Genomic DNA, 22,790 nt, shown 5'->3' with positions numbered 1-22,790 from the left:
TAGAAAGCAGATAGATGAGCAAAACCTTTCCTGTGTCATAGGCAAGACTTCAGCATCCAGGTAACACAGTCCTACGAAAGAAATGGTGTAAACATTGACTTCCTGTTGTACATGTGAGGATAGATGCTAAACACATCAACAGTTCTTCAGCTTCTCTAAAATACTGATGCCATTGACCAACCTTTCAGACACTGTGAGACACCAAAAAATTAGATCTCTTTAAATTCCCATCTAAATACTGAAGGCAAATTTATAACACACCAGTTTTATCTTTCTTCCCTACTACCTATACACTATTTTGGCATGCAAAAATGGTTAGTATTTTTCAAGTTGAGGATCAGGCTTTCTAGTTGAGGGTGGAGAAAAGTCTTAATATAATTAGCAATATGCAGCAGGATTGGATTAGCCATAGATATCTGTAGGTCTTACTAGCAGACATTTAAACTGCAGAAAATGTTTTTTCTTGGACTGTATTCATATGACTGCATTCTAGAGCTTGAACACCTTTATAAAAATATGAACTGAATCAAAATGAAATTAATTAGAAAGAATAGATTTGAATTTAATTATCTTGAGCTGCTGAATACTCTTTGCATACATGGTTTTATGTGTCTATCTGAAGTGTATTGGATGGAGAGTTTTAATTGGAACTGGAGACAGAGTAAAAATATTTGGAATATGAAATTTATAAATGGCAGTGATTTTCAGCTAGGTGTATAGACATTTTTGGAGCTTGCTATCTTTCTTGCTTCTCTTTCCCCCCCTTCTTAAGCTACTTTTATGTTCAAATTAATACCAGATCGTGAAAAAGAAGAAATCCTGTTGTGGCTCTTGGTCCTCTGCAGCATGATCAGAGTTGTCAGATCTGCAGCTGCAAGAGATTTTTTTTTACCTTTGTGTGTTTAATGGCTCATACTTCTCTGTTCTTTGACAGTACCATTTAACCGTAAAAGTGTGGGCCTGCGGATGGCACGGGACATGTGGCTGCCTTGACTACTGTCTCAGATGTCAGACATGCCAAGACTCAAAGAGCTGATTTGGCAGCTGCCCAGCAGATTTTTATAAAGGCTCAGTTGGTGGCCAGAAACCTAGGCTGTCAGAGTTGTGTTATGCAATAAATTGTTTTTCAGCAGAAGTTTCTAATCCAATTTCAGCTGTATTTTTTATTTTTTGTACTATGTAATCAAAGATAAATATACATTTTTTCATGGTGTTTCAGAGAAGTGAAGATGTGTAGTGTAAACATCACCCATCAGGTTCGTTTGTTTTTCTTTTAAGAAAAATTTAGACCAGTTCACCGACACAGGAAATGATGCTTAAATTATTTTTGGTTTCTGCCTGGGAGGGATGTATTTGTATACAGCATACCTTTTCAAAGATCATTCAATGTATGTTTAAGGAGGTGTTCCCTTCATTTGAAGAGAGCACCAGGTGAGAACCTATTTATCAAGTCAGAGCTTTTGCTCAGGCATAAATTGTCTACAAATGATGGTCAGACAGAAAATTGTACCTTGTCAGGCTGTGACGTACCTGAATCATTGCAGGCCCTGCCCTTGTAACAGATACCCTGCCACCTCTTTATATTTCTCTTTCACTTCTCTAGAGTACATAATCCATTTCTTAAAAAGTGGGTAAGGTTCATCAGAACACAGTGAGATACTTGGGGCACACAGTAGTTATATTTCAGCAAGGTTGCTTTCATTTCCTGCATACCTGTGATTCCTGAAAATCTGTGATTCCCTCCTTTCTCATGGTTGTCATGTTTCAGTGTCATGATGGGCTTGCACGCCTCCAAGTGTGAGTTGCTGTGCAAAGGGACAATCACTTTTTTCTCTGCCCCAGAAGTAGTCACCATTTGGTCATGTGGTTAGGAATGAGGAAGCTGGTGTGGATGAAGACAGTAATTTTTCTTGTATTGGAATGAGATTTTCCCCCTTCTGATCAAACTGGTCAAATAGGCACTTAAGGGCTAATGCTGGCATTGGGTTTGGAGCAGGTGCATCCAATATGATGCCAGGTGAATTAAGCTGGTTATCAAAACCACTCCCTCAGTCTGAATAATTACATTACACCTCCATACCTGTTTCCACCAGCACACTACCACCCTTGGTTCACGTCAGGTCCCAAAACTCAGATGATTAGGGTGCAAAATTATTGTTTAGATTCCTAATCTGGCCTAAGAAAATCATAGCTGTGGAGTCAGTGCTATCAGTGAGATGGTTCGAGTTGAAGTTGTACTTTAAGTCAATAAATTAGGAAACTTTAGACCTGTCTTTATTCTGGATATTTTTTTTTTTTTTTTTTTTTTGTGTTTATCTTGGCAGACCAGTATGGAAAACAATTGACAGCTTGTAAGCTTTTACTAGTTTCATACTGAGTAATAGTTTTCTAGAGGTGCAGAAACATCTTCAAGGCCTCTTAAGTTTATGTAAAAGAAGCAACTAACATACAAACCAACTGTTCTTAATTATTTCATTATTAGGCCTAAGATAAATTTAGGAACTATATTTTATGCTTCAGTTCTGGGAATGACTTGTATTTGGAGATTTAGACTGTGACTCTTCTACCATAATGTATTTTTGCACAAGCAGGTTGAAGCTCACTGGGCTTAAAAGTGCCCAAGGCCTTTAGTGACCCAAAAACCAGAGCGTTTCTCTCCCATGCTGCTCTTCAGAATTCATCTGAAAGGAGGAAATGCAGTCCCTGGTGCAGCAGAAGGCAGTGAAAGAGTGCAGACCAATAGGAGATTGCAGGGGATGAAAGCTGTAGAAGTGCTAAGGCAGGAAGAAGAGATATTTTTGTTTTCTTCCACTTTTTCTTTGCCATGATAACATTGTTTCTTCAAGTCGAGAGCTGTAATATAATGTGAGTTCTTTGGGGAAGTTTTCTGGAAGGACCAGGGGAAAAAGTAGCTATAATTACCAGATAAACTTAAATGCTGAAACAGAGCCATTAATAAAGGAAATTTCCCCTTTCTTCATGTTAGTTAGCACATTTTTTAAACATGACCTATTTTCCTAAACTAGACAGAACAGATTACATTTTCCAGAAGGCATGAGTCACTCCACTATAAAGTCTCCAAGCTGTATCAATCTTCATCAACTTAAGCCATTCATGAGGTTTTATTTTTTCTCACTGAATATAAGCAGTTTGTTTTAAATGAGAAACTGCTACATCTTCTCTGGATAGTTAAACTTGATTAAAAGGTTAAATATTAAATAAGTGTGAACTTTATTCTGAGAGAAGGGAGTGGAGGGACCTTGATAGTAAGCGGAAGACTACAAGGATATTACTGTGGATATATATGAGTATAACTAGTTTGCACCGTGCTCTGCTTGGCTGTAAGAAGTCCAAGCAGCGTGATAACTGCCAGAAGGAGGCAGATATCTTTACTTATGGAGCTTCAGTTGAATATATTACAGTCTGGTTTCGAATTGTTACCCTGGAAGTTCAAACTTCTGCAAGGAGTTTGTGCCGAGAAGAGCTTCCACTGTCTGGTGGTGGAACAGCCCCCTGGGTCCTGCAGGTTATCAGAGAGGAAGGTTACACTAGGGGCCAGCAGTGGGGTTTCCCTCTGCCATGTGCGATTGGGGTGCTGAGGAGGCTGATGGAACTTTGTGATACCATGGAGACCTCTGCTAATGCAGCAGCAGGGGAAGTATGTGTGTTCATACAGCAGTAAGACTTGGCACTTCCTCATGAGGTTTGCTCTGTGCCATACACATACTGAGAAATTAGGCTTTGTAAATGAGTAAGGTAATTGCTAATAAGTGCTAAGCACGCTTAACAGCAGTAACTCACTCAAGACTGCACGGAAGGATCTCTCTCAGCTTCTGAAGGTGAATCTCAGTTTTCACTAATTCCTCTTTGGTCTGACTTTTAGAGAAAAACAGGTATAACCGTTTTCCATTGATAATATACAGCCAAAAGGCAAAAATCTGTCGCAAGTCTTAATCTAGTAAACAAACATTTCCATCTCGGTTCTTTAGCTGAAAAGTAATTTGTATGATCTATGAAAATGTGTTGTCTGTTTTTCATGCAAAAGACATATTGTTTTAATGTTGCTATAAATGCAGTAAAAACCACCCTTTGAAATAGTTCTCCTTCAAAAATATCCTTGAGGAAAGGGTAGAAACTCGTGGTTTATTTTTCCCATTGCTTCAAAATGACCTTCTTACATCTGCAGGAAAGACTCTCTGGGGGCTGTTGAACCATGAAAGCATATTCATTTAGGGCATTGGGTGCCACAGTGATTTTTAACCAAGTGTTGGATGCAGTGCTGGAAAAAGAAAAAAGAAGGAGCTTGTGTTTTTGTTGTTTTGCTTTTTGCAACCTGGCATGAAGAATAAGGTCAGGAGATGCGTGCTTGGGAAAGACCCAAAGAGAGAGCTGGAAGCATGCCAGCCTCACTGAGTCATAACACACAAATGCTTATAAGTATCTTTGTACCTTACAAAGTCCTGACTTTTCAAATAAAACCATCACTGCTGTAAAAGTATTTACATAAAAATTAAAGCAAATAACATGGAGTGGTGCATGCATTCTCCCTTGCTCCAGTTTTGTTTTACCCTGTGAACTATGGCTCCTGTTTGCTTAAGGCAAGGTTGGGCCAGGCTGAAGAATGCTGTAAGTGCAATGAATGAAGGGAGAAGCCCAAGGGGCTCAGAAGCGCTCATGATTTTAGGATGACATTTCACCTGCCCAGGAGGTGGTGTTAAACCTGCCTCTTGGTTCTGCTTTTAAAAAATTAATATTTGAATATAATTTTGGAAATAGGAAGGCCGTGTGCAGGCCACATGTGTACACCAGGCAGCTGGACTGCAGGGAACAAGCACTTAGGTGTAGGTGAATGGTGAAAGGTACAGGTGGTGCACATTTTGATTTCTTTGCAAATATATACACATTATGTATTGATGTGTGTGTATATATATATCATTATTATATATTGATTAAACATGTATTATGGTTGCTGCAGTTAAGACATAAATGTACAATGTATGGTTCCCTGGAATGGCATAACCAAGAAGGTGGCATGATTTTTTTAATTTTAAATTTTAATTTAAAGGAAATTATACATTTGTGTTTCTTAATTCTGCCACATGGTTTCCCTGGCTGTTTACGTCTGTTAGTTTTATTCTGAGTTTATAGGATAATCTTATTGTCATACTGGGAGGCAGAAATCACCTCGGCTAACCTGCACAGTGAAGATTGTGGGCTTGTGATGATGAACCTACAGTTTAAGATGTTATTCAGTCCTTTTTTTGGTCTGAGTCAATAATGGACAATCCATTAGTTCCCCATAAGTCGTTTCAATGGCTAATTACCTGCACAGTTGCAGAAATTGTTCTTTAATTCTGTCTTACATTTTTCTGAATCCATTTCCAGCTGTTGGACTGTGTTATATACATCTCTGCCAGCCTTGAGAGCCATCTATTAACAAATCTCTCTACTCCCTGTGGAAATATTTAAAGGCAGCAATTGAGTCAGTCCTTCTGAGCTTGTGGTGGGGGTGGCAGGGTGGTGTTGAGAGGTTACATAGATTAAATTCCTCAAGGCTTTCACTTGACTATATTTCTAAACAGTTTTGGATGTGTGTGTGCTTTGCTAGAGTGAGATAACTCTTGCAGTTGGTGGTGGTGTGAGTGCAGAGGAGGCACACGAGCACACAACAACTCTCCTTCCTCTGGGATGACGAAGCAGAGGCGATCTGACCCATGTAATTATGGTTAAATGTATCAGGAGCTGGAGCTGTGGCTCAGCTGTGCTCTGAGTCAGCTGCTCTCCAGCATTCGGCTGCTTTTGTGCCATAGGCTCCAGGGAAGATGCACTTGGCAATTGTGAAACCTTTTTATTGCTTCTGCAATATGGAGCCATGTGAATACAGGTGTTGGCAGCAGCTTAGCCCCTTATTTTGTTGACCTTAGATAGCACACGGTTTTGGAGAACTTGAGGACCTTTTTAGAAGCTGGGTGGTGTGTGCAGAGGAAGCCCACTGCAGAGCAGTGCACGCAGGTCAGTGGGTGCAGCTTGGACACCACTGGGCTGGTGGGGGCTCTGGTGGGGAGAGACTCTCCATGTGCATTTCCAGAGGCAGCACTACTGTCTCATGGGGCAGATGAAGCCAGCATGGTTCATCTGGAGTTTTACAGCTCCAGGAATTGTGTGAAGTTGCTTCAGGGGATGCTGAGGTCTTCGTTCCCACCTTTTGGGCCCCATCTCTTGGCTGGTGGCACTAATGCCCAGGCAGCCCTCAGGCTGGTGGGACCACGTCCTGAATGTTGCTGGCACTAGGGAGACACCTTGGCTGCCAGAAAATTTGGTACCAGGTTGTGCTCGTCCAACATATTGCCTGGGGAGACCCAACACGTGTCCTGGGAAGAGGGAGATGACTCCAGGCGCTTCATAGGAGGGTGGCCTAGACCAGAAGCCGCTGGTGTGCAGTGCCGTGCCTTCCCTTCCACAGGAGGGACTGTGGTGGCCTCCTTCCCTTCCACAGGAGGGGCTGTAGCCAGCTGGTGCCCGGGCACGGGTTCTGTCCTCAGCAGATGCTGATTTAAAGACCAGTTGATCAGCAGGTTTCACCCTGTCACTGTTGAAGCAACGAATGATGCCATGTGCTCCTTGCAGGGAGATGCTGTGACAGAGTGGATTTAATTTCTTTAGGGTTTCATAATTTTTTTAAACTTTTTTTTATTTTCTTGGATTTTTACCAGGGTAAAAGGGCCAGTGAGATCAGGAACCGATGGGTGTTTTTGTGCAGCTTCCATTACAATGCCAGTGAAGGGAGTGAGTTGTGTCCATAACGTGGGCAGGGTTGGAGGTGCTTGGTGCTTATGACTCTTTACTAACTGAGCCTGACTCCCTTAAGGACTTAAGTAGTTCTGTGAGCATGATGTCCCATTGGGCCTTTCGAATGTAAATGAGGGCATCCTCGGTCAAGCTTTGTTAAAATTCGGCTGTAGGCCCTCTCTGTTTAGTGTTGCTTCTGGTTAGGGCTGAAGCTGTGTTGGCAGCAAAATGGTAAGCCAGAGTTGTTTGTGTAAACCTTTGTTGACAAAATAACTGGATGTACTACTCCTTCTAAAATGCTTGCCGAGAGATTTTTTTTTTGTCCGTTTTCTGGTTGCTGTGGGTGTTGGGTTACAAAGTTTGATTTCTTGGCCCAGAGCTGCCTGTACTCTAAAACTCACTGGGCATAGCTCAGCCTTCTTCAAAGTGTAGTAGTTGTCCCTCGTGCGAAATGCACATCCTGCTGCCAAAATGCTGGCTGGTTTCACTGCACTCATTGTGTTGCTTTTTTTGTTTTTGTTTTGGGTTTTGGTTTGGTGTTTTTTTGGTTGTTTTTTTTTTTTTTCCTGTTTTGTTTTTTAACCCCTGCCAAGTAATTTGTCCTAGATTTTTTTGTGGTGGAGTGTGAGGGGTGGAAATATTTTTGATCACAATTCAGCAACTGAATGCAAATATGTCACTAGAGGAGCAAAGAAAAAGCTATCGCTGGTCACCCTAAACTATGGGTTTTTTTTGGAAGTTGACAATGTCCGTCTTTTCTTTGGCACGTGGATGGTCTTAAGCTCTCCTGCCTCCTGGTGGGGATTGCTGATGGGGCTTGTGGAGTTTTCAGTGTGTGGTGACAGTAACAGTACGCTGTGGTACACTTACCACTTAAGGTCTGCCTAGAAATGTTAATCTTTTGCTTTGGCAATGATGTAGCCCCTGAGGAATTGAAGGGCAAGAATGCTCTAATAGTGATTTCCAAAGACCCCAAGACAATTATGGGGCTTATGAAAATATGATGACTTACTTATGCTACTTAAGTATTTTTATCAATTTGCTGACTTAATTTATTTGAGTGCTAAAGGCTTTAGGGAAATACTTTTCCAGGGAGTTAATATTTTAACTAAAGTGAGTACTAAATTTGACGTAGACTAGTATTCCTTTTGATAAATTAGCATTTGTCTCCTAAAAATAAAGTAGAAAACATATGCCCCATGAGCCAAATTCCACTTGGCTTTATGCTAAGATAAATTCAGAATAACTTCATTGTTGTCAATATACAACATCATTATAACACTGCAATTAATGCAAAACACTCAACCAGAAAGAAAATAACCTGAGCCAAGAGACACAAATGAAGGCCAAAATGGCAGCAAGAGAAGTTGGTTCACCAAACTTGCCTCTTCAATTTCTGCATCATTCATTTTAGTGTTTTGTTGGGGTTTTTCCCCTCCTCTTAATTTCCTGGGAGAACACTTCCTGGCTGTAATGAATTTCTCCGTGAGGAATTAATGATAAGGACTTTAACAATTAAGTTTTACCTCCTGCCTAACACCTGGTACATGTCTACTGCTGTTTGCAGAATAAAGGATTAGAGGGACTAATGCTCTGACTTGATAATACTTATGTTTCTGTTCTCTGCCAGAGCTGATCAGGTTGCATTTTCTTACATGGTATTCTTCTTCAGTGGTGTTGTTTTTTTTTTTTTTTTGTTTTTGTTTTTTTTTTTTTTTTTTTTCCCCTTCTTTCAATGAATTAAAAATAGTCTGTGTAGCCTTAGGCTTTGGGGGTTTATTTGGTTTTGTCTGGATTTTTGTTGTGTTTCAGGTGCACGCAACTAACGTCTCCTTTCTGTTTCCATCTCATTCAGGATGACAGTGATGGGATTCCCTGGTCAGAGGAGAGGGTGGTGCGGAAGGTCCTTTATTTATCACTGAAGGAGTTCAAGAATGCACAGAAGCGGCAGCACAGCAATGGCATTAGCGGGAGCCTCAAGGCAGTGAACGGTGAGACACCTCTGTAGTACTGCTGGAAGGACTCAGTCCTTCTTCCACGCTGTAGCAGGGTGGCAGAGCATTGTACCATCTGGCATACACTGTGCCCTTTTGATCTGCACGGAGGAACTTGTTTCTGGAATGCTTGAAATGCCCGGGTAGAAGAATCTGTATGTTTTGGGTTCTGGCTAACTGATTTAGATGGGGATCAGGGTGGAGGGCAATTGGGAGGACTGGGACAGGCTGCCAATCCAGAGAAAAGGAGCCCTTCTAGTCAGTCTGCTTCCTGATGTGCTGAGTATGTCAGCAGAGAAGGTAACCATTTAGAGGTGATTGGCTTCAGTTGCCTTGGGGATGTACACTTGGACAGAATTTATATACTGTCACTTAGATGCAAGAAACTGGCTTGCTAGCATCTGTCCCTGGAGTGATCCAAGTCCACAGGTGAAGTAGCACAGGATCTACATACAGAGTTAAAGGGCTGAGAGGACAGAAGCGCTGTGACATTGGACTCCCCTAGTTTAGTAGCTCACAGAGCAGCTGTTTAAAGGTATTAAAAGGAGATCCAGACAAACTTAGATGACAGGAGCTTGAAAGGAATCGAATTTTATTTCTTTAATGCTCTAGTCAGTTATTATCTGTTGCTTCCCTTTCCCTTAAAGCTTGCTTTAAAAATCTGTGTTATCCTGAGAGGTGAATATAAAGTGTGTCTCTTTCAGATTCACTTAGACCCTTACTTGAAAAGGCTTTGTCATGCTAGCTTGAGTCTTGAAAGTGATGACTAGCAGGATTCAGATTTCTGGGCAGGCTTACAGTTTTCACTCACAAGAGCTTATTTGTTTCTTTATGGAGGTTTATGGCAGCTCCTTTTAGACATGTGCATAACTATACATGTGCTAATGCATTAAAGCAGCAGCTGGGTGCTTGCTTGGTAGGTTATTCATATTTATATGTAGCTTGTGTTGTTGACATGGGGAGTCAGATTCCACTGAGTGTTAATGTCGACAAGGCAAAAAGCTAGGGGATTGGCTGGATAACTAGAGGCAGCATGATAAAGCCACTGTATTGCGTAAGAAAGTGCAAACTCCTTAATGTGATTAAAGAAGACCTCAGACTTCCCAGTTCACTAATAATATCAAATGCTGATCTGATGGGAAGGGGCATCTAGGTTTAAAAGCAAGTCATTTATAAGCTTGGAGGTGTACACAAAACAGCATTGGCTTTTTTCCTTCCAACACCTCTGCATCATTGATCTTCTGTCAAACACAATTTCTCTTGGAAACTTTCTTATTCCATTGTGGGGGTTTTGTTTAGTCAAAGGAAAAAAAGTCCAAAGGCATGAAGCACAGTAATTGTGTGCTAGGAGGCTTTGATGGTGTGCCAGGTTACAGGATGACTGAGGTTTTCATGGTGTTTAGTTTTTCCAAAGGCAGCTTAGATAAAAAGTGAGTTGGCTGGGAATGCTGTGTCAATGCAGGTACCAGACATGGAGTATGCCACTGGCTTCCCCTGGCAGCAGCAGAGCTCACACCTTCAGAGCTTTGCTTCTTCACAGGAATAAATGACCAGTTATTTGAGGGTTGGTTTTTTTTTATTTGAGCCAGAATGATATTCCATGTTGCTCTTTCTGTTTGCTAAATGATTTTTTTAAAGTCCTGTCTTGGCATTGCTCTGTTTCAACATCTCTGTCCAAATGTATTTTTTTAAGCCGTTGATACTTAGAAGAGTGTTTCATTATGCAGAGAAAAATGAGCAAAAGGGAGGAGGATTGATACTGTGCAGTGACATCAAGAAAATCAATTTGAAAATGCAATTTGTTCATTACATTAAAAAAAAAAGTAAAAAATTCAAATCCCTGGGTCTCTATGGACTGGGAAAAAAGCAGGTCATCCTGAGAAATTACTGAGCTAATTTGAATTCAGGGAAATGTGTAGTATTTTAAGGATGAGTCTTAGAACTGAGATTTCATACTGTTGGGAAGAAAAAAATGTTTCCTCGTATGTGTCCTTCGTTCAACTTTAAGGCCACATCCATTGTTTTTTGCTTGTTGTTCCAAAGGGTAGCATGTGGTTAAATACAGTTTTATGTGAGCAACCCACTTTAAATTCATTTATTTATGTGACTGTTGAAAATCAAATATGTCCCCTTTCAGTACCTGGAAAATTTAACCATTTTCAAAAGTGGAAAGGAAAGGTGTGAGGGGGATTCAGGCTCTCTCAACTCCCTGCTCTGTGCAGGAATAGGATTGATCTTGTGTGTTTCTGGTAGCTGAGGGGACTGCAAACAGCTGGGTAGCAGGATTTCATCTTTGTGCCACCATCTGTAGTGCAGAGAGACTTTCTCTGTTCTAGTTTTAGAACTGCCATTCCTTACATTTACTCATTCATAGACTTGCAGTCTGTTTTAGTAGAAGGTATTTATTTGTAGCAATAGAGGAAGGTAAAAGGTACACCTGCTCCTTGCAACTTGTGTCTTTAAGAAGTTTTTATGCATTTGGAGCGGCTGAAGTTTGATCAACATGCTACAAAAGTTCCTTTGCCAGTGTTTGTGAAGCTGCAGCTAAACTTGTATGAAAATGATTGTCAATTGTATTTCATCTGATGAGTTCAGTAGTATCATTAATGATTTGGTAGCTGGAATAATGGTGCCTCTTTGATTGATAGTATGAAAAGCAAATTAATTTTAAATGTGGAAGATGAACCTATTAACAGAAGTCTTTTCTGTATTAACGTTTCTGCAAACTCTGATGTGCTGGTGGTGGCACAGAGACAATTAACTTATGTGCCGCTGAATAATAAAAATTAAATTTAAAATAAATAAAAATTGAAATTACTTCTGGCAGTTTTATGTATGATAATACCATAGCTGTCTCTGTCTCAGTACTAAATCTACTTGTTATCCTGAAAATAACCCTACCATTTTCAGTTTGTGTCTGAAACTGTGTTACTTAAATAGTTCCGATTAAAGGGAAGGGCGAGTGGGTCTATTTTGGTTATAGTATCAGTGGTTACATTGTTTATGTGTTTATGTTGACTCTGAATATTTACAGAGTATAGATCAACACCATACAGTATGCCTTTGTTTATTACATGTTCCTCTTCGGCCCTTGGGAATATAAAATTTGAAGGAGGTGCTTGTGCTGGTTGTCAAGAAACTCTCTGCAGCCCTAAAAGGGATACTGGATCTCTGATTATGGAAACAAGGTCATGAGCTGGAAAAACCCAGTGGGACTTCCTTAGTGATTTTGATTACTGCTGCTTGTCATTTGCGTTAGGATTTTAAGAATAGGGATTGGTGTTCGTAATAGTGATACCAATTTTCAGAGATCCTCATCTAAAAGGAGAACTAAATGCTTTAGGAAATCGTTTTCTTCTTGTACAGCTTAAAATGTGAGATAGGGCTATAAAAAAACAATGAAAGATGTAATAATGGCTTGCATTCTGTTGATGAGAGTAAATCCAGTACCCTCAAAAGACTGTATCATAAATAGCAAACTTTTATGACCTAAGACTTAAAGTTCTGTTTATCAGGACTCGCAATAAAGAAATCTCTGATGCAGAAATTCATTTCTGAATGGAAAAAGCGACAAAGTTTCCTTATTTGTTTAAGATGCTTAGTTATTCTACGGAGATGAGAAACCAGATGTTAGAATTATTCAAGCAGATAGTTTGTTTTCACCAGCTATACTTTGTCCTGGAAAGGTGTCATGGCAGTTTCCAAACATGTCATCTAGGTTAAGCTCACAGCAGGTGTAATCTGTTTGGGAAATCAAATGCATGTGAGGGAGTGCTTTGGTTCAAGGTAGAAGTTGAAGTCTTGTTCATTAAGTAAATAAAGAGAGGAGTAAAAAAATGTAATTTTGCTATTCTGAGACATTTCACCTTACATTTAAGGTTGTTGGAGGAACTTATTTATTTTATAAGTGGAATGGGAACCATGTCAGCACATGAATGGAGGTGGTGGTTGGACCATAAAATCTCTGGTGCCCCTTTCTCCCATCACAGAATCATTTTGGTTGGAAAAGACTTCCAGCCTTTGTCTGATCACTACCTTGTCAGCTAGACCACAGCAGTAAGTACTACGTCCAGTTGTATTTGATCGCCTCCAGGGATGGGGATCGCACCACTTTGTACTGGTCTGTTTCTGCCCTCAGCCATTCCCACATGAAAGTTCATGTGACTTTTGTTGGAGAATTGTTTTTTTCCACAAATGAGGCAGCAGTCTCTGAGACGGTTATTGGTGGGACTGTGGTGCCAGACCCAGTAGCAGCACCAACCTCTTGATTCCTGGGTTCTGCCCATCCCTTGGCTTCCACACTGGCTGTTCAAGCCAGCTGGGGCAAGCAGCAGTGCAGTCTGAAAATAGCTCTTTTTGTAATTGATTAATGCATTTTCAAATGTCTTCTGCTCACTGCATGGGGATTTCTATCCCCCATGAGCCCATGTGAGCTCCCTAGTGAGCCATGTTGAAAGGAAGGTGCCCAGTGATAGGGTGGCATGAGACTGTCTTCACCTGACTTCAGCTTGTTGGTGAAACCTCTTTTCCCTTGCCGTGTAGATGGTACTCCAGGCGTGGCATGAAAATCTCAACAGATGTGGTAGAAATGCCTAAACACTGCTAAGCCGAGTGCTTCAGCTCAGTGCCATGTATTATCTGCCAAAAGCTAGCTAAGAGAGGATGGCAGCAGCTGCCAGCATGGCAACCATGTCTTCCCTTAGACCACGTCTCTTCTCTTTTGACTCCTGTAGACGAAAACACAGCAGCCCTTAGGGAAGTGCTGCTGTTTCAGCTGCGCCTCTGTGTGCCCAGAGTGATGTGGGTCTCCTTCCCTGGCTGGGTCGTTACTCAGCCTTCAGTTTTGAACAAGAAAACAGCCCTCTTCATTCACTGTGATGGTTCAGATATACTGATAACTTCATCTCTCTTATTTCTGAAGGCTGCAATTAAGTACTGCAAGAAGGTTTTATGCTAACGTTTGTCTAGGGAGCTTTTCACTCCATCAGTGATGTGAGATTGCATTTGTTGACAGTGGGTAATGTCTGTCTGTCTCCTAACCTTAATAGAAGATTGTAACTGTGCCAAGGACCCTTGTCTGTAAGTGGATTTAAAAAATGCATTTACAGAAATAGAAATACCTCTTCCAACTCTGCAGTGTTTTCCCTTTACATTCAGAGTAAACCTAGCCTTTTGGGCTAGTTTTAAATTGTGAATAAATATAGATGTTTTCAGCTAAAAGGTTCAGAAAATAAGCATTTGAGCAAATTTGTCATGGCACTCAACATCACTTTCACTTTGGTGCTTGCTGTGAAGTCAATTTAAAGATTAACAAATAAATAACAGGATATTTGAGTTGGGCTTCATTGAAAATTTCTGAATCTCTTTTCCTTTCTTTGTTTTCTAGAATAGAATTATTTTGAGTCTGCCAGGGACTTGCTTGTTCATTGGCTGACACAGGTTCTTCTTTGCTTTTTCCATCATCACTATTTATAAAAAAATTTTACAGGCCAATTTATGCCCTCAGTAATGTCAACTGAATTTGATTATGTCCATCCAAATTGTGCTCCTGTCTTAATAAAATTTCAGTGTTTAGCAAGACTGATAGAGAATTTTCTTTCACAGGACATTCCTTTTCCTCTCAAATGTAACTGAGATGGATATTTATTTAACCTGTGAAACAGAGAAATTGTATAATTAATTTTCTTAAATTTTATTTCATGACCATCTAAAAAGGGCTTCTGTTGCTCCTGAGTGCATTTGTAGGCAAACAAATTCTAAAAATAATCTTGTCTCCTTGCGTATTGCTAATCATAAGTCATAGAAAATTAAAATGGCAATGAAGAATCTGCAGATGCATGTGCATTATCTGTAGCAGACTTATTATAGGCCTAAAATAAATAAGTTGAGGAAAGGTGAGAAAGAGTTAAGCAGTAGCTGGTGAGTCTGGCCCCCCTCCTTTCACCTTGGGCCTTTTGCTGGCTCTGTCATTTTTCTGCCCATGCAGTCCAGCCAGTCCAGAGTACTAACATGGCAGAAAACTAGCCCAGAAAAAATGTATTTTAAAAAATTAATTTTTTTTCTAGTTTAATGAACTACACATGTTCATTAAGAGGCTAGGTGAGCACCATGTGCTCATTTGGTGGAAATGGGGGAGCCGAGTACCTTGACTGAAAGTTGGAGGAAGAGGATATCAAACTTCTCATCCTTTTTGATAGTAGCGAGCTGCCTGACTTGGCATATTCATCTTGTCTAACCACAGCCTTAGGATTGGCACAGTCATCTCGTCTAACCACAACCTCAGATGCTAGAAGGGACAACAGTTGCCAGGAATATGAGTAAAAAAAGATTCATCTTAAAAGTTCATTGAAAAGTGCTTCACAAGTGTAGGTGTTAGGTTTATGTTTCTCTTAAAAACAAAACAAAAATCAACCCATTGCCAGCTGCTCTAAGGAAGTGATTGTCCCACTCTACTCTGCACTACTGCAGCCTCAGCTCAAGTCCTGTGTGCAGCTTTGGATACCACAATATAAGAAATATATAAAGTTGTTAGAGAGTCCAAAGGAAACTACGAAGATGGTGAAGCGCCTTGAGGGGAAGCTGTATGAGGAGCAGCTGAGGTCACTTGGTCTGTTCAGCCTGGAAAAGGGGAGACCTCATTGCAGTCTGCAACTTCCTCATGAGGGGAAGAGCAGGAGCAGACACTGACCTCTTCCTTCTGGAGTCCAGTGACAGGATTCAAGGAAGTGGCCTGAAGATTTGTCAGGGAAGGTTTAGGCTGAATATTTGACCCACAGGGTGGTTGGGCACTGGAACAGGCTCCCAGGGAAGTGATCATAGCACTAAGCCTGACAGAGTTTGAGAAGTGTTTGGACAATGCTTCCAGGAATGGTGCGACTTTTGGGGGATGGTGCTGTGCAGGGCTGAGAGCTGGACTCGATGATCCTCCTGAGTCCCTTTTAACTCAGGATATTCTATGATTCTATCAACTATCTCGAGCACCCCCAAAACCCCACAAACAAATGCACCAAGAAAGCCCACCCAGAAAAAAAAAAAAAAAAAAACCCAAACCCACCAGTTACACAGTGGTGGAATTTGTTGCGTTGGCTCTCCATGAGAAAAAAATTTGATCTGAACATCAACAGAGAAAACAATTTTGTTTCCCTTGACTCAGGGTAATTCTGCATAGCTGCTGCCTTGGGTTTTCTGTATCAGCAGTCTGGAGAACACCCTTGAGTGTGGACAGACAAACTGTTTCATTCTCACTTTATCAACCATAAAATCTCCAGCCTAAATTTGCACCATAGCATCTTTTTGGCTGATATTTACAACCAAAAGAGTGGTGGTGGTTTTACGTCACAGGGTTGCCAAAAACTGTCAAAAATTGTACCTTTTGTCAATTCTAGTTTGCCTGTTTTGGAAATGAGAGTAAGACATACCACTGAATCTGTCATTAAAATAGCATACTCAGTTTTATTAAGAAAATAGGAATGTAATGGGAAATAAAATGAGCATTACAAGTAAGTGCAGAGAAAAGTTTCACTCATACACACAGACCGTGTAATGCAGTTTACTGTAGTGAATCCTAGGGAGCCGTATTTCCTGAAACTGTCTCTGCTTGGCTTTGAATTAGGCCGTTGCTAATTATTTTTATACTACAGCTTTGAGCTTTTAGTGCAAGACTACATTTGTGGAGTGCTTTCAGAGTATTAGAGAGAATATGTTTTCAGCCTTCAAGGGGCTGTCTTGTGTCCTAGAACCTCCACAACGGTTTTTATTGGTGTGGGGGTGTTTTAGAAATGACTTTCTGTTTTAAAGAGTTTGAGAACTATTTGCTCCAGCAGAACATTTCTAAGACCATTAGGCTGTGTTTAATTGGAGCAGGTGTCATGTGTGCTATAAGCCCTATTGTGTCAACCCTGGCAGTAAAGTGGTTTTAGAAGAAAAAGCAGAGATTCTGTAATTGCTGATGGGCACAGTAGCCAATTCAGCAAGTTGCCTGACACAGCTGCCCATGTACCATACACTTCACCTCAAATGCCCTACTGTGTTCAGAGGCCTTGACTTGTTAAGAATATGGGATCACAATCAAAATGGGTTTAGGGATCCTTGTAGTGATGTGGAGTAAACTGCAAGCACCAGTAGATTGGTGTCACGTTATTTTAAGTGTCATTGATCCACATCTGAATGTAGAATTTCTAATGTGAAAAGCAAGAAAAACAGTCCCTTTTTTAGAGCTATGAAACTCTTCAGGAATTAGTCACATTTGTTTCACGGCTCATAACAGCCTGGGAGATTGGTCTGTGCCCTGTGTGCATGCCTCCACATTTCAGTTTGGTTTCATTTGGATCATTTTGCTTTAAAATGTGCAAAAAACTATTCTGAAATAACTGCTCTCGTTAAGTAACTGATGATGATGAGAGGTTCATCACATAGCAGATCCGTTCCAGAGCTTGTGGGTTAATGTCTTCCAAAAAATAAATATAGCCTAGTACGTATACTGTTAAGTCATAGCAGATTGCTTTCCATAATAATAAATGTGCCTCCATTTTTAAATCTTTGTGTGTATGTCTGTGTCTAGCTAGCACAGATTTATTACAAGCAGTTAAGGTGATGTTGTATTCAGAATTAGTTGCATACATGTTTTCAATAACATGCCTTTGATGCCCTTTGTTTCCCAGTTTAAATGAATTTAATACTGGGGGCGTTGTTGATCAAGTCAAAGGTATAGATACAGAAGCCTTGGGCTTAGGGCAAGAAGGGCTAACAGTGACAAGCTTAACTCATAAGTGTTTTTTTCTGATTCCTCTGAAGGAATTTCCCATCTCTGAGTGCTAAAGACGGCTGAATTCCCACCCATATCCATCCTGTTTTCTCACCTTATGAGACTGTTAGTGAGCATTGCAGTCACAGTCAGGACCATGTGATGTTTCAGATCTGTCCACTAAGAGGCTAACTCATTCCAGATAAGCCCTGAACAGACAGCATTCATTTTTTACTTTGCTCAGAATTTCCTGTGCTTTGTTCTGCATCTGTTTGTGAAAGACTGCGTTATCTTTGAAAGCCTTCATCTTGTTTTCTTTATTCAAGCTATACGCTAAAATGGAAAAAAGGGAAGAGCTGGAAGGAGCCCAGCTGGAACAATCTGCCAAAGATCCCTCAGAGGGATGGAGCTGGCAAACTCCTGAAACCTCATCAGCTGACCTCTGGTACAGTTTGGGAAGCCAGGAGATAAGCCACTTTTCCTGCTAAAGGTTTGGCAGCTTCAGCCAGCCATTCCGAGTAATGCCTAAAGACCGCACCAGAATTTAATTGCATTTTTCTCCTCCTTCTTTCATCCCTCACTCAGCTTCTGTAGTGGTTGACCTGAAAAATATTCAGTTCAGCCTCTTCTTAGTCTTTGTGTGCATGTATGTAAACAGATGCAACAGCTAAATTGCATCTTGACATGCTCTCTTCCAGCCAGGTTGTCTCAAAAGCAGCTTCTCCCTAAAATATCTCCCTCAGACATTAGTTTTTGTCTCTGGTGCTGTGAAAGGTGAGAGTGTTCCATGGCCAAATGTTTTTAAAGATGCTCTGCATGCACCCCAGTTTTTTTAAGTTATACCTCCTGTGTATGTGGATGGATTGAAAGAAGCTTAAAAGTGATGAAAATGGCACAGAAGGAGTACAGTTCTTTCCTTTCTTCACAACGTGAGAAATTTCTTTCTGTTCAGGGTGGAAATGCTGTCACAATGTTATCAAGAGTGTGCAATGATAGAAGTGTGTCCTTTCCTATCTATGTATTTTTTCATTGAGAAGAGGCATCTGCGCTGGACTGTCACATTTGCATACAGGTGTATCAGATGGAGGTGGCTGAAGAGGAATTTCATCCCCTTTTGTTTTTTCCTGACCCCTGCTCCCTTGCTGGGATGTTGAGATCTTGTTTCAAAGCCTCAGGCTCTCTCTCAGTCTGTGGCTCCATATGCCAGAAGGAAATTATGAGATTGCATGGAGCCACAAACCTGAGGCTTGGTACGGGATTGGGCTGGGGCTAGGGAGAAGCATGTTCCTGTTACACAGCCTGCATGCAGGACTTAATTTCTCTTCCCTCCTCTTGGTTCCAGTGGTCTAGAAACCACAGGTCCTGTGTCTGTCAAGAAAAATGCTGTTTCTCTTCCAAGGAGAAGATACCTAACCTTTCTCTTTAATGTGACAATCTATTTGATGGGGCAGTAAGCAAATAAGTCTGTTTTGCCAAGATAATAAAATCTGGTGCTTTCTAGAGTAGTTGTTCTGCCTCTTTGCATCTTGGGAGGTCAGGAGCAATTACCTTCAGGTGGAAGTCATGAATAAGGGATAGAAGTTACAGGAATGTGGCTTGAATTCCAGATCTTCCTGAAGCATAGCTTTTTGCTACTCTTCTCCCCCTCCCCAAAATCAATTGAAGATGGCCTTTTGTGCAACAACGAGGTCTGTGGTTAGGGACTAGTTGTCAAGTTTTATTTAGATGGAAACCTGTCCCAGAAGCAGTACCTCATCTCATTGTCCCGCAGGGATGAACTTCAAATGACAGTTTACATTTGCCTGCAACTGACCTTCTCTAATTGAAATGAACAAGGCTGTCTTATCTAAGTAGATAAACACAGCTCATTTGCAATTGTAGATCTAAATGCACTCTTTCATAGATTACCTTGGAACAGTATGACGCTGTCCTTGAATATTTAAAGACTCATTAACAAGAGACCAGAATTGAAGAGTAAATGTTTTTTGTGAAAAAGAGTTTTTTGAACTGCAAACTTATGCTGATCTCTGCTAGGCTAGAGGAACACTGTTTGGTACAAAGTCCCCTTTATGCCAGAATGGAAGGCGCTCCAATAAAACTGGCATGCAAAGTCATGAAGGTTGATTAACATCCACAGCATTACACAGGGTTATATACAAGTACTCTGCTCATAAACTAGAATAAATGGGCCATTAGTCAAGGCATTGCTTAGCACAGAAAACCACCTTTCTTTCTGTTGTGGATCTAGGCTTCTGCCATTAACAGTCTGGAAAGCAGACCTTTTAGAAATAGTTGACTGATTAGAAAAATGGGTTTAAAAACTTCCTGCAAACTTGAATATTGGGGTTTATGGGGAAAGTTTTGCAGACTCTCAGATTCTCTGACATAACTGGATATCAAGATGGTGCTTGATTGCTATCTGGCTGGATCAAAATTATAATTGCTCAGTTATTTTCTATTTAAACCCTTTCAAACAATATTGGACCCACTGGGAATAGTCTTGTGAAAACTAGATTTGCAGGGAAACATAAAAACTCTCTCTCTCTTGTGAGAAAAAGTCTGCTCTTGAGTCTGTGCTTTCCCTCTTCCAGGAGAGATTCTGCCAGGACAGACAAAGGGCTCAGAAATCTTACCAAGGTTTTAGGAAAACAACTTTCAGGGGGGTTTTCTTGTGGCTGATGTCCCTCCTGACCTTTGAGGGATCTCACTGAGCTTTTGGTTGGTGTGTCTGTTTGCTCTAAAGTTGAATGCTGGTCTGCAGCTTGAAGGAGGAAGTTCTTAGTCCCAAGGTTTGGGAGCGGGCAGTAGTGGCAATTTCAGCAGGATTTGGGGAATTCTTGCAGTATGAGGAGGGGGGAGATGCCCTCTCTAAGGGGCAGATTTTGTCCTGATGTGGCCTTTCAAGCACAGAAGATTATTTGGAGGGTAGCACTACTTACACAGGTCCTGCTCTAAAACCACGTGAGGACATGCCAAATGAAAATACGACTTCAGCAGAATTAATTTGCTAAAGTGTAAGAAACTTCTGTTTTAGAAGTGCACACATTTCTCTCTGCCCCTGCCATGCCCACTCCAAAGCTTGCAGCTCAACTGACTGTAGATATTGTTTTGAGGAAAAACTGGGGTATGGCCCTTCTGATTGACACCTCAACACAGAGCTCATGTGAGAACTTAAAGAAATATGCTCTCTTAGTCAGAAACTATAGTAAAGAACAAAGGGAAAGCTGCTGGAACCTCATGGATTGCAAGAGTTTCCCACAATATACATTTTGCCTCTCAAAATTCACTAAAGTACGATCGATGTTTAAGTCTAAACTTAAGTTTAAGTTGCAGTTTTGCTGTACTTACTAACCAGCTATGTGCAGAACCATGCTGCTGGACGCATTTGTGCTGTCTCTAAAAACAGGGCATCCAGAACCTGCGTAGGTCCCTGAAACACTGATGCATGGCTTCCTTCAGAATTACAGAGAAACTGTTCCTGGTCCAAATCTAGCAGCATCTGCTGCCAGTGCCTATCGTGAGAGATATTCCTATTTATACCCCTTGCTCTCCATGAAATGTAGGTCGGGATTTTTAGCTTATGATTGCCCATAGGACAAATAATTTTCAGATACTTCCATGTTAATACCGGACAATTAGGAGTACTCCCTCTCTGTTTATCTGAGCTCTTCATATTTGTTGGCATCTTTTTTTTTCCTTTTTTTATTGGAAGGAGGAAATGGTGTTTTGCTGTTTCTCAATGAACTTTTCCTCTACAGCTACTTTTGTTTTTTATTCTGTCTTTGTCCTCTTATTTTCTGGGCTCCCTTTGAAGTGTGAGGGTCTGTTCCCATGCCATGCCGTGCCAGCAACTCCAGGCTGCTTGCTTCAGGCTCAGTGTTACAGCCATGGAGATTTCATTTTTCTTTTCCCCCACTGCAACTTCTGGGCCATCCAGCCTAATGTGAGAACAGATTGGCCTTAGTATTTGGAGAAAATATCTATAATAAGCACTGGGGACATGCTGGTAGAAAGCATCAGCATGGTATACCAGCTCTGTTGGAATACTGACTGTACATTAATTCTCTAACTTATAATTAACTATATTAAATTCCAATTTTCTGAAAGGAACCATTATCAAATAACACTCTGTTTGAAATCTCAAAGAAACATAAGGAATGAAAGCTTTAGTCCTCTTATGCTTTCATCTTTCAGAAGCAATCCCTATCTCAACATCTTGACCTACATTTTCTTTTTACCCTCTCCAAGAAACATTGTGTGGATTTAATGTCTCAGAAGGGAGGTAAGTTTTTTTTAAAATGCGTGTGTATGTGTTGACATATAAAGTTTGGTAAAAACAATGAGGCTTTCATGTCCCCAATGACTTTTTTTTTTTTTTTTTAAGGCTTGAAAGTATTTTCTATAGTATCTCTGAGGCAGATTTTAGTTTCAGAAAGCAATTAAATGTAGAACGTCCAACCTATTATTTTATGGTCCACTTGCATAAATCTTGCTTCTGCCAAAGCCTTTCCTGATTATAGATGGCAGTGCAAAAATAAATTTGCCTTTCATTCTTTCTTGCATCCTACTCTCCATTTGCATCTAGTCATACATTTTCTTTTTATGATGAAACGGGATGGGTTTTATGTTTGTTAGTTTATTTGTTTTGTGGGGGATCCAGTTTAAAATACTGGATTTGTTCCCATTGGTTTTCACCCTTACTCTGTAGCTGTTTGGTGTTACTAATAAACAGTTTTATATGGGAGTTAGCTTTAACCTGGGCGTCCTGAACGTGCACAGAAGTAAAGGCTGTCAGTGCTGCTTTTCCATTAGACTGGTCCATCGCTCCCTGTTCAAAACGTATTTCCAGTACTCAGGGTGTGCTCAATGCCATCCTCTCTGCTTCATCCCACCACATGGGGTAATGTCCTGTATTCTCCAATTGCAGGATGAATGTTGCTATAGCATTGCCCCATGTGGGAACAGGGAGAATTCTTCTGCCTTTTGTTCAGTGTTTTTTTTTCTTGCGGGGGGTGGGGTGTGCTGGTGGGTGTGGGTGTGTCTGTTCTGTTACCACTCTGAACATGTGAAGTGCTAAATGCTTGCTTAACATTAACACTATTTAATAGTCCTTGAAGCTTGAAAAACATTGTAGGGTGAGAATATTTTAACTCCAGGAACACTGTGTTTGAATTGTTTCAGTTTAATATGTCTCTCTAGCTTTTTATTCACAGGGTACTGTGAATGTACAGAGAGATTTCATTTGTCTTTCTTCCTCCTCCGCT

At 40.7% G+C, this 22,790-nt stretch overlaps 1 protein-coding gene across 12 annotated transcripts in view; it reads left to right on the top strand.

Moving 5' to 3' along the window:
* Positions 1-22,790, top strand: part of JARID2 (jumonji and AT-rich interaction domain containing 2) — a 211,354-nt gene that overhangs the window by 83,264 nt on the left and 105,300 nt on the right. For 11 of the 12 annotated variants that reach the window (XM_068182904.1, XM_068181278.1, XM_068179713.1 and 8 more), the window contains exon 2: positions 8,645-8,780. Coding sequence is in view for 4 of the 12 variants with exons in the window: in XM_068179713.1 (XP_068035814.1) it covers positions 8,645-8,780 (136 nt within the window). In the remaining 8 variants the exon portion in view is untranslated. Of the gene's footprint in view, positions 1-3,732; positions 3,757-8,644; positions 8,781-22,790 lie in introns of those variants that run through there. The other variant, XM_068180470.1, reaches the window with a different exon arrangement.

This window comes from Anomalospiza imberbis, chromosome 1 (genome assembly GCF_031753505.1).
Source record: "Anomalospiza imberbis isolate Cuckoo-Finch-1a 21T00152 chromosome 1, ASM3175350v1, whole genome shotgun sequence".
In the NCBI taxonomy this organism is placed as follows: domain Eukaryota; kingdom Metazoa; phylum Chordata; class Aves; order Passeriformes; family Viduidae; genus Anomalospiza; species Anomalospiza imberbis.
Note: the sequence above shows the minus strand (reverse complement) of the source record. Positions and strands in the feature narration are given on the sequence as shown.